This window comes from Phascolarctos cinereus, unplaced genomic scaffold (genome assembly GCF_003287225.1).
Source record: "Phascolarctos cinereus isolate Bilbo 61053 unplaced genomic scaffold, phaCin_HiC Scaffold_1;HRSCAF=81, whole genome shotgun sequence".
In the NCBI taxonomy this organism is placed as follows: domain Eukaryota; kingdom Metazoa; phylum Chordata; class Mammalia; order Diprotodontia; family Phascolarctidae; genus Phascolarctos; species Phascolarctos cinereus.
The window spans coordinates 202,627,404-202,648,008 of record NW_027555514.1 but is presented as its reverse complement, the minus strand read 5'-3'; the positions used below and the strand labels follow the sequence as shown (position 1 = coordinate 202,648,008).

Genomic DNA, 20,605 nt, shown 5'->3' with positions numbered 1-20,605 from the left:
CCAAAAAGCCAATGAGGAGAAAAATGCCCTAAAAGAAAAATTGGCCAAATGGAAAAGGAAGTCCAAAAGATTACTGAAAAAATACTTCCTTAAAAATTAGAATAGAGCAATTAAGAATAGTGACTTTATGAGAAATCAAGACACTGTAAAACAAATCCAAAAGAATGAAAACTTAGAAAACAATGTGAAATATCTCATTGGAAAAACAACTGACCTGGAAAATAGATCCAGGAGAGAGAATTTAAAAATTATTGGACTATCTGAAAGCCATGATCAAAAAAAGAGCCTAGACATCATCTTTCAAGAAATTATCAAGGAAAACTGCCCTGATATTAGAACCAGAGGGCAAAATAGAAATTGAAAGAATCCACAGATCTCCTCCTGAAAGAGATCCCCAAAGGAAAACTCCTAGGAATATTGTAGCCAAATTCCAGAGTTCCCAGGTCAAGGAGAAAATATTACAAGCTGCCAAAGGAAACAATTCAAGTACTGTGGAAACACAATCAGGATAACACAAGATTTAGCAGCTTCTACATTAAAGGACTGCAGGGCATGGAATATAATATTACGGAGGGCAAAGGAGGTAGGATTACAACCAAGAATCACCTACCCAGCAAAACTGAGTATAATCCTTCAGGGGAAAAAATGGTCATTCAGTGAAATAGAGGACTTTCAAGCATTCCTGATGAAAAGACCAGAGCTGAATAGAAAATTTGACTTTCAAATACAGGACTCAAGTGGAACATGAAGAGGTAAACAGGAAAGAGAAATCATAAGAGACTTATTAAGATTGAACTGTTTACATTCCTGCATGGAAAGATGATATTTATAACTCATGAGACCTTTGTCAGTATTAGGGTAGTTGAGGAAAAAAATGTATATATGATAGATAGATAGATAGATAGATAGATAGATAGATAGATAGATAGATAGATAGATAGATAGAGGGCACAGGGTGAGGTGAAGATTAAGGGGTCATATCTGGAGAATAAAATTAAGGGATGAGAGAGGATTATACTCGAGAGAAGAAAGGGAGAGGTAGAATGGGGTAAATTATCTCACACAAAAAAAAACAGAAAAGAAAAGTCTCACAGTGGAGGGGAAACAGGGAAGGTGAGAGGGAATGAGGAATCTTATTCTCATAGGATTTGGCTTAAGGAGGGAATAACATACACATTCAATTGGGTATGGAAATCTGTCTTACCCTACAGGAAAATAGGGGGAGAAGGGGACAAGAGAGCAGGGGATGATAGAGAGGAGGGCAGATTGGGAAAGGGGTAATCAGAAGTAAATACTTCTGAGGAGGGACAGGGTCAAAAGAAAGAATAGAATAAATGGGAGGGCAGGATAGGATTAAGGGAAATAGAGTTAGTTTTTCACAACATGTCTACTAAGGAAGTGTTTTGCATAACTGCACATGTACAACCTATATTGAGTTGCTTGCCTTTTCAATGAGGGTGGGTGGGGAGGAAGGAAGGGAGAAAATTTGGAACTCAAAGTTTTAAAAAACACATGTTTAAAAAAAATGTTTTCACATGCAACTGGGAAATAAGAAATACAGGAAATGGGGGTACAGAAGTCTATCCTGCTCTACAGGAAAATAGAAGGGGAAGGGGATAAGAGAAGGGAGGGGGAGAGATAGAAAAGAAGGCAGACCAGGGGAAGGGGTATTCAGAATGCATGCCATCTTGGGGTGGGGGGAGGGGTGAGAAATTTGGAAGTCAAAAACTTGTGGAAGTGAATATTGAAAACTAAAAATTAAAATAAAAGAGTGAAAAAAAATAATAAAAAAAAGAAAGAAAAATGGGTCCTGTCCAAGTCACAGCACTGCTGGCGAAGGGTCCCATCTCCAATTATTCATCCTATCTGAGTCACAGTACCACATAAATGTCAACCCATGTTCATTATAAGAAAGACAAACAGAATTAGGTTGTATGTGTGCTTTATTTCTCTCAAGTTGGCAGGACACATTCAGAGCTGCAGGTGGAGCTGAGCTGACTTTAGGGCTAGGCTACACAGAGTATAAAGACAAAAACCACAAAGCTGCATGGGAATGGCCCAATCAGGTACTGCTACCATTCCTGGGGTTTGGTTTCCATCTACCTGTGAAGGGGTCATTTCACAGAAGTCAGGAAATGCCCCAGGGAATAAGGAAGAGGGTCAGGATGGAAAGCCCCCAGAGTTCTATTGTGGGTGGGTGAGGCAGCAGAATGCTCCTGGAAGCCTCGGGTTTGGCTGTCAGGAAAAACAAGGTTTATAGGGGCAAAGTGGGAGGGGGAGTTCCAGTAACCCTTGCTTGTTTCCTTGTCTGACCAGAAGTCTGCCCCATTTTCACAAAATAAATAATAAATTTCAATTAAAATGATATCAAGGGGCAGCTAGGTGGTGCAGTGGATAGAACACTGGCTCTGGATTCAGGAGGACCTGAGTTCAAATCCAGCCTCAGACACATAACACTGTGTGACCCTGGGCAAGTCACTTAACCCCATTGCCTAGCCAAAAACAAACAAATGAACAAACAAAATTAAAATGAGATCAGAGTAAATTCAATTAGGCCTGGATCTAATTTCCAAATGATATATAGAACTTTAATTTATAATTTCATTGATTCAGTATTATAGCTTACAGAAAGGTTATTAATTTCAATTATTTCATATTATGGGATTCACTATTTTCCACCTCATGTACTGCAAAAGATTTAAAAAGTGATAGTATCAAATAGATCAAATTTCTCCCAACTTTATATAGTTGGTACCCACATCCCTATACCTTATTCCATTAGTTTCTAATGTTTCCCTAATCTGTCTTCCTCTCCAACTTCGGCCATGGTCAAAAAGGTTATTCCTCCCTCAATTCCTTCAAGAGTTTTTTCTTTAAATCTCCTTTCTCTTGTTTTTGTTATTTAGTCAATTGAGGTTAAGTGACTTGCCCAGGGTCACACAGCTAGTAAGCGCCAAGTGTTTGGTCTGAGGGCGGATTTGAACTCAGGTCCTCCTGACTTCAGGGCCAGTGCTCTATCCACTGCACCACCTAGCTGCCATTCCTTCCCTTAAAATAATAAAGAGAATATGTATTTATTAGCCCTCTCACCTTTAGATCTACAAATCAAGTTTAAAATGCTCATCTGCCTAAAATAACCAAGGTCCCATCTCTTCTCTAACCAAAACAGATTTTTTTTCTATAGTTTTTCCATTCTCTACCTGGCCTCATCTCTCAAGATTTTACCAGCCTCCCTGTAAGCATTCCCATTCAACTGCATTTAAGACTCACCTGTCACATTTGGCACTGGCTTTTCTTTTTGTCTTCCTTTCTTTGAGCACAGAAAAAAAAATCCTTTTGTGGCTATTTAGTTTCACTTTAGATGAATTTGAATTTCAATTCACTTGCCCATTAAAAAAAATCAAACATAGCTTTCTCTCATCAGCCCTGGCAGGCTCCAGCTCTGGGTTCCTAGGTAGATAAGCCCTTTTGCTTCAAAAGAGCTCTCAAAGAGAAAACTCTTTCCCTGTCCCCCTCCAAAGTTCACAATTGCTCTTTTTAAACAGATAGTCTAAGGGATTCCTTACCCTCCCATGCAGGCTGTATCCTAAAGTCTAAAAACAAAACCAACACCCCATTCCCCCAGCACACACACACACACACACACACACACACACACACACACACACACCACCACCACCACCAACAACAACAAAGACCTAAAGACAAGGACAGACAAAATCATACTCTCTCTTAATGGTCTTAGTTCCCATACTGAGCCCTGTTAAATAGAACTCTCAAAAACTCTCTTGACAGAACACTACACCTCCTGCCAGAACTCTGGGGCTCTTTTAGCAGAACAGACATATAGACACATGTATGCTCACCCAGAGATGACTGAAGATTAGAATCAGAAGTCTCAGGTCTAGGAGAGTCAAAATCTCAGCTCACAGTTTCTCAGGAAAGACCCTCTTTCTAGATGACAAAGTTTTACCTGTTGAGTGCTGGAAGGAGAGAGCATTTCCTGGGAGATCTGAAGTCATGTTGTGGAAGTTTAGGGGTTTAGGGGTGCTGAGCCCCAAAATCACAACACACAGGTCCTGCCAGAAAGAATTCGACCCAATCTTTCTTTTAGCCAAAGACAAGGTTTATTAGAACACCCATCATACTGGGCAGACTCTTAAGGAGTCTGAACGTTAGTGAGCTATTGGCTAGATTATAACAACCTGAGCACCTTAATGGTGACAAGATGGACCTTGTGTTCCAAGACTGTGGGAGAGATCTAGGAGTGGCCAAGTACTTTGGGGTGACTAGAGGACGGGTCTAAAGAGATCTGGATTGGAGTGGCCAGTAAACTGGGGTGAACAGAACTCCTGGGACCTGGACCACATGGCCAAGGGATAATGGAGCCTTGCTAGGATTAAGGGTGGGAAATGGCCAGGGGCCATTGGGAGATAAGACAATGGAGGGCTAGGCTAGGTTAAGGGTAACAAAGAATTGGGAGATTGGATACAATGAAAGGCCAGTGGATGCCTCAGGAGAACTCCAGAGATTTGGCCAAGTGGGAAAGTCCAGGGTTTTTCTTTTTTGAGGTCTAGATCCAATTCTCATCACTGTCTCTTTTCCTCTAGTATCCATTCCTGGTTCACCAAAACTATGATGATTAAAAAGGTTTGAAAAACATAGTTTCTGGGTAATCATTTTCTTAATAAAAAGATGGTCATGTAGCTATCTTTCAGACCAAAGATCCCTAATGGTGGTGAGGTCACAGTTTATACGCCCTTTGCAGAGTAGGAGTTCCAGAGGGATAGCAATCAACATGGATTGGTTAAGACAATGGGAGGCTGTGGGCTATATATATATATATATATAAAAATATACGTGTGTGTGTGTGTGTGTGTGTGTGTGTGTGTGTGTGTATGTAAAGGTCTTGGGGTCACTCAAATCTTGGTCAAAGAGACCTCAATTTCCATATCATTTGCCTTGATAATAGGGAGAATCAACACTTCCCTAGACCTGTCTGAGCAAACACAATGAACAGGAATACACCCACCCATTAGCCCAAATTTAGAAGTGCTTTTACTGTGTGATTAGATCTTGGCTTGGGTAAATCTCTGGATTTCCCACACTTGTTGGTTTCTGGATGAGGAAGCAGAAAAAAGTGTAAAACCCTGGTCCTGATTCAATAATTAATCATTAAATATAAAAGAGAAATGTTCATTTCTCACAAAATACTCCATCCTCATGTAGTCCTTTATGTTTCTTGTGACCTCTGTGTTTATTTTTTCTGGTATGTTCACCATGAATTCTGGGAACTTCTCTATTTCACTAAAGATCAATTTTAATTGATAGGATGAGACTGGATTTTCCTAGTAAAGTTATTTTTGGCTGTATACTTATGTCTTTTGTTGTTTGAAGTACAAAATTCCGAGATCTTCTCTCCCATAATGTGATGACTATTAAACCTTGTGTAATACAGTATAAACTGAGTGTTACTCTTTAGAACTTGAATTCTTTCTTTCTGGCTACTTGCAGTATTTTCTTTCCTAAAAGATTTGGATTTTGGCTATGACATTTTTAGGAGTTTTCCTTTCATATAAGAGGTAATCAACAGATTCTTTTTATTTTCACTTTGCCCTGTGCTTCTAATAAATAGGTCCTAGGAGCTTTCTTTCATGATCACTTGAAATATATTATCTAGACTCTTTTTTGGAGGGGTGTGTATGTTAAATTTTTCAGGTAGTCCAATCATCTTAAATTATCTCTCCTTGACCTGTTTTGCAGGTCATTAAAAAAAAATTGAGATATATCACTTTTTCTTTTGTTTTTCCAATCTTCTGGTTTAATATTTCTTATTGTGTCACAAAGCCATTAACTTCTGTTTGAGCCATTCTAATTTTCAGACAGGCTATTATTTGGGTAAGATTTGGTACCACATGCTAAGCTATTCATTCTTCCAACTCATTCTTCCATAGCTGCTATTTCTTTTCCTTCAGTGTTCTCATTTCACTTATACAATCATTTTAACTTTTTTAAAAAATTCTTATTCCTAGGAATCCTGATTTTACTCATGTCCAAGCTGTGTTTTTCTTTGGAGTAATTTTCTTCTTTTGGGGATTTGTTTTGGAGCATTCACATTTTTTTAAAAACTCATTCTTTTAGCTTTCTCTAAAACCAGGATATTGCCTTATAGCAAGGCTCTGAAAACTTCTGGAGGGAATTCTTGGGCCTTATTTGATGGTGATTTGTATTTTCTGGATCCTGCTTTTGCTTTCTTTAAGCATCTCGGGGCAGCTCAGGCTGGGGACAAGAAAGTTTTCAGTAGCTGAAAGCTACCAAAGCTATCTGATAGAGTGAAGAGTGGTCACTGCATTTTTGTTTAACCTTTGAAAGTTTTGACCCTGGTTTGGCTCTGAGCTACCTTACTGTGGGTGTTCCCCAGTAGCCCAAGTAGCAACTTGCCCAATAGTTATTGTTCATCCTTAGCTTTCAAAGAGGACCAATGACATCATAGGGTGATGGCTTCACTTGTACGTGCATGTGAAACAGAGTTGCACAAAGTCATCAGCCTCACTCTCCAGAATCATCAAGTCCAGTGGCAAGACAAAAGTTAAGATGACTGGCCATGGCCTGGGATGCAATGGATGGCCTTGGCATCTTTGATGTCTAACCAAGCTTTAAGTGGAGACAGCTCCTGCTTCTACAGCCTTCATGGCTACTGAAACAAATTGTTCCTATAAACCCATTCTGCTGTAGGAAATCTACACATGCATGGGCTACACAATCCTCTAACTCACCAATGGGTTTGAGGCCATTGGTTACCCTCAACCTGGTTTAGCCCATCTGCCAAGAAAGTTTTACTGGGTATGCCTGTTGTGCATGCTACATCTTTTTGGGATCACAGGTGAGAGTTGAGGGCAAGGTGGACACCAAAGGCGAATAAGTAGCCTTCACACCAGAGGTGCTAGTCCTCCCAGAGCACCCCACACATTGCTGACAGACCCAGCCATTATCAACTAGCTGGAAGACTGCAAGTTCAGAGTGATAGAACAGCAAGGTTTTCCATTCTGTGATCTTTAGACTGGGCTCAGGAATGGATCTGAGACTTACTGCAGTGTCAGAGCCACATGGCTGGGGTTTGCTTCTCTTCATGCTTTTTGGCCAGTACTCAGGCTCATGCCATGCCTGCTCCTTACCCTGGTCCACCAACCCTGGATATAGGTCTCCTTCTTAATCTTTACTGAATCTTCAACCAAACTCATGGGCGTGATTCATTGAGCTGCCAGTCAGCTCCTATTCTTTCTCCCTATATGGCATTAAGTTTATCTGTGCTGGATGTAGGACCTCTTCTTGGTCTAATGTATAGTTGCAGGACCCAAGTTCAGTCCCTGTGGTGGTGTGTTCCAATGGCACCTTTCTGGCTAAATTCTGCCTTAGCGTTGGCAGACCTCTATTTCTCAATGTCAACCTGGGCTGGAAAAATGACTCACTGTGACTTTTTCTGGACTCTATCCAGTAATCTCTACATCTTTGTTGGAGTAATTCTTTGGGAGAGCTGGGCTGGACTGTTGGAAGTTCTGTGTTTTTTTTTTAATATTTACTTTATTTGACACTCTTTTTTTTTTAACATCTGCTCATAGACCTAAGTCTAGAAGAAATCTTATCTTTGCTGGACTGTTACTTAAGGTATCTGGGTCTGGTTTCCATTTATCTTTGCTGAAGTCCCTGGGAACCAATGTATCAATGTATTTTCAAAACTTATATAACTGAAATTACAAAACGTTCTTTATGAAAATAAAGATCTAAATAATTGGAAGGAATTTCTAGTTATTTTGCACGGCATGAGGGGGCCTCTTTGCCCTGGAGCATCCAAACATTCATGCAGCCCTCTCACACTGAAATATTCTTCTGTCATAATAGCCAGTCCTCCCTCCTTGCTTTCTTGCTCTGCTTGTCCCCTTGCTGAGTTACTCATGCAGCCTCCATTTTGTGAAGGGGTTGAAGCTAGTCACACTTCATCCTTCTCCCAGCCCTGCCTGTGCAAGAGTCCATTAAGCTCACTCTTCATTCCCCTCCAAGTCTTATTTGTCTTTCTGGACCTCAAAACCAATCCCCATCCTGAATCTGCTCTTAACTTCCTGAATTTTAAAACCATTTCCTTCATGAACAGTTCTGAAGTAATTAGCCTTAAAAACCATGCCTCTACTACTACTACTATCTCTTCCTCAAAACATGTTCTCAGTGCCTGAGCCTCACCATTATTTGCATCCTCAGACACATAAATACCTCTAAAAACCTCCACCAGGTTCTCCCATTTCTTCCATTTGTGAGCTGCTCCTTGTGGGCTTTATTTGGCTCATCACCCTTCATTCTTCTCCCAGCCCTGCTTCTGAATCTCCAGACTTCAAAACCATACCTATGCTGCTATCTCATCTTGGACCTCCCTTCAGTGCCTGGGGCCTCCTATCTGTTCATCTAACACTCCTATGGCCTTCTTACCCTGGAATACTCTTCCTCTAGCCTCTTTTCCAATTGGTGATTTTCCCCTGAGGTGTACATTTTGTGGATCATGGCTCTGCTCCTGACTTTCTGGACTTCGAAATCCTGCTTCTGATGCTGTCTCAATTTGATACTTTCCTTTTCACCTGATTCCTCCTTGCCCTGGAACATCTAGCTACCCCTGTGGTTTTCTCACCCTGGAATATCCCATCAACAGGTCTCCCCTTTCTCCCATTGAAGAGTGCCTCATAGGGACTCTACTTTTGTGACATAACCTAAGCCACTATGCCTTGACTTCCCTCCTAGCCCTGCTCCTGACTTTCCACATTCAAAACCATGCCTGTGATCTGTCTCATTCTGGAACTTCTTCATTCTAGAGTACCCAATCCCTTGTAGCTTTCTCACCTGTCCTGCCATTCTCCATTGAGGAGTTGATATGACGAAGCCCAGGCTAGCCAGCTTTCATTCCACTCCTAGTCCTGCTTTCTCCTTTTCAGTTTTCTTACTCTGGAATACCTTACTCTCTCAGGGCTGCCTCCTTACCAAAGAGCAGGCACAGAGACAAGAACTTCTCCTACCAAAGGTGTTACAAAGGTCCTCTCCAGAAGAAGTTTGCTCAAGAGCACCATTTTTTAGTTCATGAAGGTCATTAGCCTAACTTCTGGTCACTACTGAACTCAATTCAAATAGAACTAGTATTACTTCCCTAAACTTCACTCTCTACCTTCATGAAATATTTATAAAATTTAGAAAAAGGACATTCTGGGTTAAGAAGTATTAAGGTTTATGTAGCACTTAACATCATTTCAATACATTCATATTAGTTTAGTGTTAAGTAATCACAACAGGAAGCAGGTTAGTAAAATGAATGAAACAATGAAGTACATGACATTTTCCAGGCCCCAAGTAAGATATATCAAAATTCAGACAATGTGTAATCCCTTTAAGTTTTTCCCCTATGCCCTATTTTTCCTTTCCCCACACTTCCCCTATCCCTTCCCATAATGAAGTCTTCCACTTCACAATTCAGTGCTCCCCATTACTAATGGAATATCTTCTGCTAGGGCTGCTATCTTTCTCACATTGGTGATTTCTTCTAGGGCCTGGATTGTATGAATGGGCCCAGGCTGGCCAGTCTTCATTCCCTTATTGGACCTGCTTCTGACTTGCCATGGTTTCAAAATTCTACTTCTCCTTCATTGCCTGGTACCTCCTTAGCCTAGGGCACTTGACAAACCCTATGGATTTCTCACCCTAGAAAACCCTTCCACCACACCTGCTCTTCCAATTGGTAGACGGGCCTAAGCCAGCCAACTTCCATTCCCTTCCTGGCTCTGTTCCTTACTTTCTGTAATTCAGATCTCTGCTGCCATCATAATCCTGAAACTAAACTTCCTTTAATGCCTGGGGCCTTCTTGCTATGTAATATCCAAATAATTCTGTGGCCTTTTCACCCTGGAATATACCTCCACCAATCCTCTTCCCTCCTAACATTATTCTGTGGAGGGTCTCTGGCTGGCTAGCCTTCATTCCCTTCTTGGATCTGGCCCTATTAGGACTTCAAAAACCATTCCCCTCCTGGTTCTGCTCCTGACTTTTTGGAAGTCAAAACTATGCACAAGTGCCAGGTACCTTTGCTCCCCTACCCCCTCCCTTTTCAACTCCCTTTTATGTATTGTCTCCCTCCATTAGAAGGTAAGCTCCTTAACCGCAAGAGACTATCTTTCTTTTTGCATGTATTTGAAATCCTCACTGCTTCACACAGGGCATTGCACATAGTAAATAATAAATCTCACCCTTCCTTCCCTGAATTTTCCTTCCTTCCTTCTTTTCTATCTTTCTATTTCAAATCACAAGTAAACATGGACTGCATGCCAACTCTCATTAAATATGCAGGTAATTATACTGACATATAGAAAATCATCAAGGCTAAACAAAAAAGCTTGATGTAAATTTGCCCCTTCCTTTATCTCTTCATTACCTACAGTATCATCATTTTAGTATGAAAATTGTGTGAAAAACTTTAAGAACTTAAAAATAACTTATAAATGAAATAGTCTTATCAAACATTATTTTATAATGTTTATTTTTCATGATAAATATAATTCACACACACATTTTCCGTAAGAGTCTTTAGCTTAGAATATTACATATAAACAGAAAGTTAACAACACCTTAAAATTAATTAAAAACCAAATTCATCTCTTATTGTCTTGTCAACACTATGGAAACTATTCAATGAGCTTCCTTTAAAACAGAGAATATAACTCTCAAGGTTAAAAATTTGAAATTATTTATAAGTTAAAGAAACTGAAACAAATCACTGGAGTCAAGATCTGCTTTGTGAAAATGTCTCAGAGCAAATTACACAAGGAAAAAAAAAGAAAATTGTTTCCCAAAGTTATCAAGTACTTTTAGCAACTACACAACAAAACTGGTTTCTTCTTAAGCCAACCAATGACATATTTGGTTATTTTTCTCTTAATATTAAAGAATACAAGAAATGTCTCCAATCCTGAAAATAAGGCCTCTAACAGAATGAAATGGAAGAAAATAGATTTGAAGGAATTTCAGAGAGAGCAAGTATAGGAAACAAGAAAACACAGTCTAGGTATTTTATAAGAATTAAAAAGAAACAAAATAGGGGCAGCTAGGTGGCACAGTGGGTACAGCACCTGCCCTGGATTCAAGAGGACCTGAGTTCATATTCGACCTCAGACACATTAATACTTACTAGCTGAGTGACCCAGGGCAAGTCACTTAACTCCATTACCTAGCCAAAAAAAAAACCCAAAAGAAAGAAAATAAGTGAAGAAAAAGTGAAGGGGCACATTGCATAGTAAACATATCACAGCAAATTCAGAGCTTTTATTACTGTGAGACAGAGAGAGAGAGAGAGAGAGAGAGAGAGAGAGAGAGAGAGAGAGAGAGAGGGAGACTGTATTTATTTTACATGAGACTACATTTTTGTAGATACTTCTTATCACAGGGATAAGGCATCTTAGAGCTCATGAAATTTTCCATTAGCTATACTCCTGACAGCATTCTTTCAGACTGTGCAATGCTTTCATTTGGGACTCATTCATTTGTTATAACAATGATGTAACTACTATGCTTAAAATTTTTTGTCACAACTACAAGCAATTTAATTACACAAGATATAGGAATGTATCATATGAGTTGTGCTAAATGTTAAAATGTCCTAATTATTTTGAAATTCTGATTCACAAAACAACTGTTTCAACATTAGAATTTACCGAGTTGAAAATGACCTTCATTATTGTAAAAAATTTTTTTCACATCTATTAGATTTAGTTAGCGAATTAACAGTTGAGTTCATATACTCCAAATAAGTATAATGTAAATAAATTCCTTTATCTTACTAAAAAATTCATTATAAGAATTATTATAATACTTCAATTTTTAAAATACTTCTTTATGCTTAGAATCCTGAACTTTGATAATGTAAGTAGTTATTTTGTACATATAAAAGTCACATTAAAAATAAACATTTGTTCATTTATATTAAACTACATTCAAGAATGATCGTTGCATTGTAAATGTTTTAAAAAGAGATGTCAAAGAATTTTTTAAAATGGGAGCCAATCATAAAACAAGTATGCTCTCTAATGGGCTTTCTTACTCCATGGAAATACTTTTCATTTTTTCAGCTAATTCTTTTCTAACTTCTGTATGCTTCTCCAAGTTTTCCACCTCATGTGGTAGGTTAATGTCCCATATAGATAAACAAGACTCCACTTCTAGAAAAACAAAACAAAACAAAACACATCTTAAAAGGCAACCCAGAAAGATACTGTGTATTATTTATTTGCTACATCCTATCTAATCTTAGGCAGTATGGCATCCTAAGGAGTTAGGAAGATATGTGATCAAAACTTGTCTGACTTATTAGCTCTGTGACCAGGGGCAATTCTCTTTGATTATACGTAATAGGTAGTTTAGAATCTGCCAGAATGGAGAGAATTTTCACATTGGAAGTTTGATACTTGAAATTACAAGTCCTTGGTGTATTGATGGCTAATGTCACTTACAATTAGTCATTAAAAAAATATAAATCTATTAACACATTTGTGAACTCATTACATATACTATTACATAAACTAAACTGCGAAAAAGCATGTTATATGTAACAAAAACAAACTAATAATACTATTGACATTTATTTTCCAAAAATTATATTTGCTGGCAACAATATTACTTTGGAAACAAAATGTTGATATACTACATTGAGGTGGCCTGGTAGTCAGGAGGACCAGGGTTGCAAGATTTTTTTTTTTGCATTTTTGATGCAGACTGGCTGTGGGACTCTAATTAAGTCACTCTCAGTGCCCCAGGCAATCAATTCTAAGTGATGAAGAAGCTGTTGATTTGTATCAGCAGAGGAAGCACCTCATCAGGAGTTCCCTGCATCAAGGAAATAACATAATCACAGCATCTGAGAGATGGAAGAGACCACAGAGGTCTCCAGCCGATATATTTAAGTAAATCCCACTACAATGTACTCAACACAGGGTGGCACAACATCTTCTTGATGTCCTCTAAGGATGGAGAGCCCAACTTAGAGGCAATCCATTCCACTTTTGGACAGTTTTAATTGTTAGCCAGTTTTTCCTGACATAAAGTCTAAAGTTGCCTATTTCTACCTCCTACCCAGTTCTGCTCTCTGGGATGAAATGGAAGAATCTATTATGTTTCCCCTCCCCCCGAACTTCTCCAGGCTAAACATGCCCAGTTCCTTCAACTTAACCTCTTATGTCAAGAACTGAACATCCTTTACCATTCTAGTTGCCCTTGTATGGATACTCTAGGTTATCTATGTCCTTAAACTATGCTGCCCAGAACTGAATATAATATTACAGATGAGGTCTGAAAAGAACAGAATACAGTGGAACTACCACTGTAATTCCCTCAAGTGACTACTTCAAAGCTGTGTCTCTCTTTAATGCGGTACAAAATTGCATTAACTTCAGCTTCAGCATATATATATAGACAGACAGACATAGATATATCTATCTTTCTTTTTTTCTTTCTTTCTTTTATTAGGCAATTGGGATTAAGTGACTTGCCCAAGGTCACACAGCTAGTAAGTGTCAAGTGTTTGGTCAGGGCCAATGCTCTATCCACTGCGCCACCTAGCTGCCCCTATCTATCTTTCTTACACACACACACACACACACACACACACACACACACACACAAAATTTTTATCCAAGGTGAAAGAATTTGTTGTTACAGCTTCGAATAGAGCATTTATTTTTCAACTGGACCTTACCTTTTTGGGCCTGAGTACTTTCATTACTTTTCTGGCAGTACCCCAAAACCAGCATGACATTTTTTAGGCTCCCTTTACAAAAGAGAAAATAAAAAATAAAATATCTGCTAAAATCATTCCTTTAATTAAACAAAAAATATAATTTCTTTACATATAGCAGAAAGCACATTTTAGACACAGATTCCTGGGACTCATATTTATAATTCAAGTTTTTAAGTATAACTCCCACAGAGACATAAGCATGATTGTCTCTGTATAAGGATAATACACAAATCCTAAGGTGAAAAAATATAATTGAAAAAACCTACCATTATGACTATTACCTGAAAATATATAAACAACAGGTGCACCTTTGTCAGTAAAATAGATGTATTACTGAAAAGTTGTTTGTAAAACGAAAAGTAATGCTCTGCCATTTGTTATTAAAGGGATTATGGGCAAATGATTGAAACTTTGAGGGTGTTTCTTTATATTAAAATTGATATAATAATACTTCCCTTGCCTTGTGTAGTAGATAAAAGCACTTGAGTATAGTGGATAAAGAGCTGACCTTGAAGACAGGATGACCAGAGTTCAAGTCTAACTCCTGACTGAGAATAAGTATGTGACTTTGGGCAAGTCACTTAATCTCTCAATGATCTAGGCAGCTCTCTAAGACAGCAAGTTGCAAAAAAGGTGATACCACTATTTCTGGAGGGAGTTTCCTCACCTAGGGGTTCCCAATATCAATAAAATTAAAAGTTCAATCCCAATCCCTCTCCCAGGGCTCTTTTGACAAAGTTGCATGATGCAGTAGAAAAAGAGCCAAAATTGTTTTAAGGAAACCTGGTATGATTCTCAGCTCTTATACTTACTAGCTATATGACCATGAGCAAGTCACCTTAATCTCAGTTTGCATTTGCAAAATGAGTATACTACTTGTATTACCTAATTCATAGGGTTGTTGTGAGGAAAATGCTTTGTTAACCATAAAGCTTTCTATGAATGTGAATAATTATTATAGCATATGAGAAAGTCCTTTAAAATCCCTGAAATAATGCTATGGAAATATGAAGAATTATTAACATCCAGTAATTTATCATTTATAAGATTCCTTTTTTCATCCAGTGAAGTTGTTAGTATAAATATGACTTATAAAAATATAAATTACATATGCAAAAAGTGAAGCTTAAAACTGTGAAGTGACTTGTCTCATGTTACTCAGCAGAGCCACTTCTGTTCAGGTTGCTGAAACCCAGCTCTTCTGAGGCAAAATCCAATGTTTTCATTATGATAGACATTTAAAACTACAATGAAAAATGAAAGCACAGCACAGCATAGCAATTACCTAGAGTAATGGCAATTATCATGAGCCAGAGCTGGATGTGAGAAAGTCTATTATAACAGAAAAAACACTGGATTTGGAGTCAAAAGACACACTTAGCAAATTTTTGTGTGATTACAGTTCTAAGACAGTTTGGCTCTGTAGATGAAAATGTAGGCTTTTTTTTTGCAAAAAGGTTAAAACTGCAAATCAGAATATTCTCTTTTTTTTGCTAACAGGAAACTTAGAGGAAAATTTGGTTACTAAATACAGTATTAAATTAATCTCAAATGTCTGCCAGCATTTACTCTTTTTTAGTTATATGCTCTTTTTTGGTATCTATCCTATTTTTATGTTATGTTTAATTTTTAAACATATGGATTGAGTACAGAAAATTTAATTATTTTTTGTCTTGGGGTAAAATAGAAAGAAATTCGACTTACCTAATTGGACTGTCATCAGCGCTCTAATAGAATTACAAAAGTTCTGAATTATGTGTATGATGCGATGTGTTGAAAGATCAACCAGTAAAATGTGACCTCCTCCTGTACCTATCCAGAGTGCAGTATTTTTCTGCAGACAGAGGGTTTTCACTCTTCCAGAATAAGTCATTTCATGTTTTGATTCCTTGCTTAATATTACTGTATGCTCCCTGAAAACATGAACAAAAGTTTCATCAACAGTTCAGACATTGCATTTTTCATATCTAAATTGTTTAAACTTTTTAAAGGTTTCTAAACTACTTTATATAAATGCAGAATGCAAAGAGCAGTAGGCTTCACTACCTGAGCAGGGAATATTTAATGAAAAAACAAGAGGAAACTTCAAAGTAAATAAGATGGAGCTGTTCAAGGAGCTGGGATCTGTCCAGTAATGGGGAAAATAAAAACCTGATAGTTTTGAAAAGCCTCCAAAAAGTCTTTAAAAAAGCATTTTTCATGGTCATTTAGATAAGCTACTAAAAAGAAAGCAACATAAACCTTTTAAATTCTGTCCTGAACCAATGTAAAATCTCTTTCATGATAAAGTCAAATGATAAAATGAAAGGAAAAAAAAGGATAATTTACATATTATTTTAAAATAGAAGATACAGAAACACTGGAACTTCTGTACCTGACAATTCTTTACATCTTCAAGAAAAGAAACAGTGATTAAGAAGAAAACGTTTTTAAAGTGATAGGATACAACAGCACCTCATGATGAAATGACTCAATATGTGATGAATTTGGTTATTTCACAGGTGAGATCCCAAAAAGAATATGGAAAATGCTCTTTTAAAGTGGTTATTGAACAATCTGTGATACCAACAGGTAAAAGGATTTTACTTCATTGGCATAAAATCCAGTATATGCCTAAAATAATATTTAGTGTTTAAAAGGTTCAAGAATATGACATTCTCTTTTTTATCTCTCCTATATGTGAACTATGTGACACTAGACAGCACTTTCCAAAGGATACTTATTTTTAAAGACATGAAATTTTTAAAATGAAAATTACTTTAAAAACTGCACACAGTCTATTAGTACACAAAGTTTCTCCGTCTTCTTATCCCATACTTCAACAAAATGGCTGTTTTTCTTAGCTACATAGATAGCTTTGTCCACCACAATTGAAATGATGTTGGAATCACTGAATGTTGCATAAGAAAACCTATGACAAAACAAGAGACTGTTGTCATTTATTTCCTTCTGTATTTAAGTGTATAATACAATTTCTGTGTGGATGAAAAACAAAACAAAATATTAACTAAGTCCTTGAACCACCTATATATATATATATATATATATACATAAATTTTTTAAAAGAACTGAATATTAAATTCAACAAAACAACTCAAGTCAGTCAGTTTGTAAGTCAATCAACAAGTCATTTTTTAAGAGGTATGTATATACCAGGCACTGATAACAACTAGGGAAACAAGAAAAGCAAAAACAGTCCCTGTCCTCAAGGTTTGTTCATTCTTCTGGACTCTAGTCTCAACTCTTTTTCAGATATCTCAAACTGGATATGCCATAAACATCTCAAAATCAACATGTCCCAATTACTGTCAAGGGCACCACCATGCTCCCAATCGCCCAGGTTTGCAATCTTTGATTCCTCTTATAGGTCCAATAAGTTTCCAGATTTTGTCATTTCAACCACCTCATCTCTTAGTTTAGGTGCTCAACACCTGTCACTTGGACTACTGCAATAGCCTTCTAATTGACTTCTCTGCTTCAGTCTCTCCCTATTCCAACCAAACCCCCATATAACTGCCAAAATTATTTTTCTAAAGTCTGACCATTTCAGCACCAACACTACCTTACGTAATAAACTTCAGTGGCTCTCTATAATCTCCAAGACTAAATACAAAATTCTGTTTGACATTTAAAAGCTTTTATGACAAATATCACTCCTCCTTTCCAACCTTTCCAGTGTTTCATACTTTAAACAACCTCCTAGTTCTCTCACCCCACCAACACACACACTCTCTCTCTCTCTCTCTCTCTCTCTCTCTCTCTCTCTCTCTCTCTCTCTCTTTCAAGTCCAGTAACACTGACCTCCTTGTTCCATGAATAAGAACAACCCAGGGGCAGCCAGGTGGCACAGTGGATACAGCACTGGCCCTGGAGTCAGGAGGACATGAGTACAAATCTGGCCTCAGACACATAATACCCACTATCTATGTGACTCTGGGCAAGTCACTTAACCCCAACTGCCTCACCAAAAACAAAATAAAACAAAAAAAACCACAACTCATTTCTCAGCTCTGTGCATTTTCTCTTGCTGTCCCTTATGCCTTGAATATCCTCCCTCCTCATCTGCCCTTTCTGGCTTCCTTGGCTTTCTTTAAGTCCCAACTAAAAGCCCATCTTCTATAGGAAGGTTTTTCTAGCTCTTTTGATTCTAATGCCTTCCTTCATTTAATTATTTCCTACTTATCCTTTATATAGCAAGTTTTCAAAGAGATGGGAATACCAAATCATCATACTTGTCTTCTGAGAAGCCTGCATGGGGGCCAAGAAACAATAGTTAGAAGTGAACATGGAACAACTGGATGGTTTAAGATTTGAAAAGGAGTACAACAAAGCTGTATATTGTCACCTTATTTATTTATACACAGAATACATCATGGGAAATGCCAGGCTGGACAAGTCAAAAGCCAGAATTGAGTTTGCCAGGAGAAACATCAACAATCTCAGATATACAGATGATACCAGTCTGATGACAGAAAATGGAGAAAAATTAAAGAGCCTCTTGATGAGGGTAAAAGAGGAGGTCATATAAGCAGGCTTGAAGCTTAACACAAAAACAAACAAATAAACAAAAAACTAAGATCTTGGCAACAGGTCCCATAACTTCAAGTCAAATAGAAGAAGAAATGGAAGCAGTGTCAGAGTTCAAATTTACGGACAAATGGCAACTGCAGCCATGGAATTAAAAGCCCCTTGCTTCTAGGAAGGAAACCTATGGTAAATTGGGACAGCATAGTAAAAAAGCAGAGACATGACCTTGCTGACAAAGGTCTATGCAGTCAAACTATAGTTTTTCCAGTAGCAATGTATGGCTGTGAGAGTTGGACTATAACTATAAGGAAAGCTGAGTGCCACAGAACCAATGTTTTAAAATTGTGGTGCTGGAGAAGACTACTGAGAGTCCCTTGGACAGCAAGGAGATCAAATAAGTCAATACTTAAAGAATTAATTCAGGCTATTCACTGGAAGGTCAAATAGTCACACTGAAGATTAAATATTCTGGCCACATAATGAGAAGACAGGACTCACTGGAAAAGACCCTGTAAAGATTGAAGGCAAAAAGAGAAGGGGATGGTAGAGGATGGAAGCAACAAACATGAGACTGGACAGATTTCAGGAGATAGTAGAGGACTGAATGGCGTTGAGTGCTGGGTCCATGGAGTGACAAAGAGATGGACAGGACTGAACAAATGAATAACAACAGAACAAAAATAGTTTGTTGTAAATATTTTGTTTGTTGTCTCCCCCAGACTGTCTTCTGCCTCTTAAGTCCTGGCCCAGAGTACTTTAGTACCCTGAATTTTCAATTCACATACAATAACAATAATAATAATAATAATAATAATAATAATGGAAAAGTTAAGTCCACCAGAGAAGTCAAGCAGAGATATGAGATCGACAGAGGGAGGAAACACTTCTAGATAAGGGAAAAGACCTTAGGAAAGGCCTCCTAACAAGGCTACATTTGTAACAGGAGGGCCAAGAAAGAATGGAGACATTTCAACAATGCATAAAGGCACTGAGACTACAGAGGGCACAGGAAGAGATAAAGGAGTGTCAATAATGGTGTAGAAAAAGCACTCAAATGGGAGTTCCAACTGGGCCCTCACTGTGACAAGTCAATCCTTTCATATCTCCCTAATTAACTCACTATCCCACTCACCACCATGGCATTTTTAAATCTTTTCATCCCTTCTCAAACTTCTGACAGCTCCCTCTCCCCCGACTCTCTCAACTCAGAAGTCTGCCCCAAAGTTCAGTGAAAAAATTAAGCCCATTCACTAAGAGTTTCCTCTTCTCCCCTCTTCCTGTACATCACTCAGATGCCTTCTACTACCATCTCCTCCTTCAACTGTGTCTCACATGAAGATATTGTCCTTCATGCCAAGTGATCCCATTTCATCTTGTTTTCTTCAGGATGTCCCTTCCATCATCCCTACTCTTTGACTTCTCTTCAATCTCTTCCTGTCTACTGGCTGCTTCTTTACTACCTACAAGAACATTAATGTCTCCCCCATCCTCATAAACCCCTCACTTGATCCATCCATATCTGCTAGCTATTGTCCTATATCTCTCCTCCCTTTTGTGGTTAAAGAAGCCTGTCTACAATTGCTATCTCCATTTCCTTTCCTCTTACTTCTCTTTTTAATTCTCTACAGATTGGCTTCCAACTTCATTATTCAATTGAAATTGCTCCAAAATACAAAGTTTCCAGTGATCTCTTAATTACTAAACTATTGGCCTTTTCTCAGTCCTCATCTTTCTTGATCATTCTTTGGCCTTTGACATAGTCACTCTCTTCTCCTTGGTACTCTTTTCTCTCTCATTTTCCATGACACAACTCTATCCTGATTCTCCTACCAGTCTGACTATTTAGGTCGCTTCACTAGACCTTCATCCAACTCATGCTCATTAACTATGGGTGTCCCCCAAAGCTCTGTCCAGGCCCTCTTCGCTTCTTCCTCTGTACTATTTTACTTGGTAGTTTCACCAGGTTCTGTGAATTCAAGGATCACCTCTATCTTGATGATTCTTAGATGTACTTGTACAGGCCTAACCTCTCTCCTAACCTTCAGTTTTGAATCTTCAACTGCCTTTTGGACATCTTGAACTAGATAGCTCATAGACATAAACACAATATGTCTAAAAAAGTAATTTCCTTTCCCCCCAAACCTTATCCTATTCTGAACTTCCCTATTATTATTGAGGGCACCACTATCCTCAGTTATCCATATTCACAACCTACGCGTCATCTGACTTACTCTCTCTCACCCCACATATCCAATCAATTGCCAA

The 20,605-nt window shown here is 38.1% G+C and overlaps 1 protein-coding gene across 1 annotated transcript in view; it reads right to left on the bottom strand.

Annotated features, from left to right (window-relative positions):
• Positions 1 to 10,547: 10,547 nt before the first annotated feature.
• Positions 10,548 to 20,605, bottom strand: part of LRRK2 (leucine rich repeat kinase 2) — a 204,874-nt gene continuing 194,816 nt past the window's right edge. Inside the window, exons 48-51 of the mRNA XM_020973685.2 lie at positions 16,572 to 16,724; positions 15,518 to 15,726; positions 13,772 to 13,843; positions 10,548 to 12,239 (exon numbers count right to left, since the gene is read on the bottom strand). Of these exons, the coding sequence (XP_020829344.1) occupies positions 12,118 to 12,239; positions 13,772 to 13,843; positions 15,518 to 15,726; positions 16,572 to 16,724 (556 nt within the window). The 3' untranslated portion in view covers positions 10,548 to 12,117. The remainder of the gene's footprint in view (positions 12,240 to 13,771; positions 13,844 to 15,517; positions 15,727 to 16,571; positions 16,725 to 20,605) is intronic.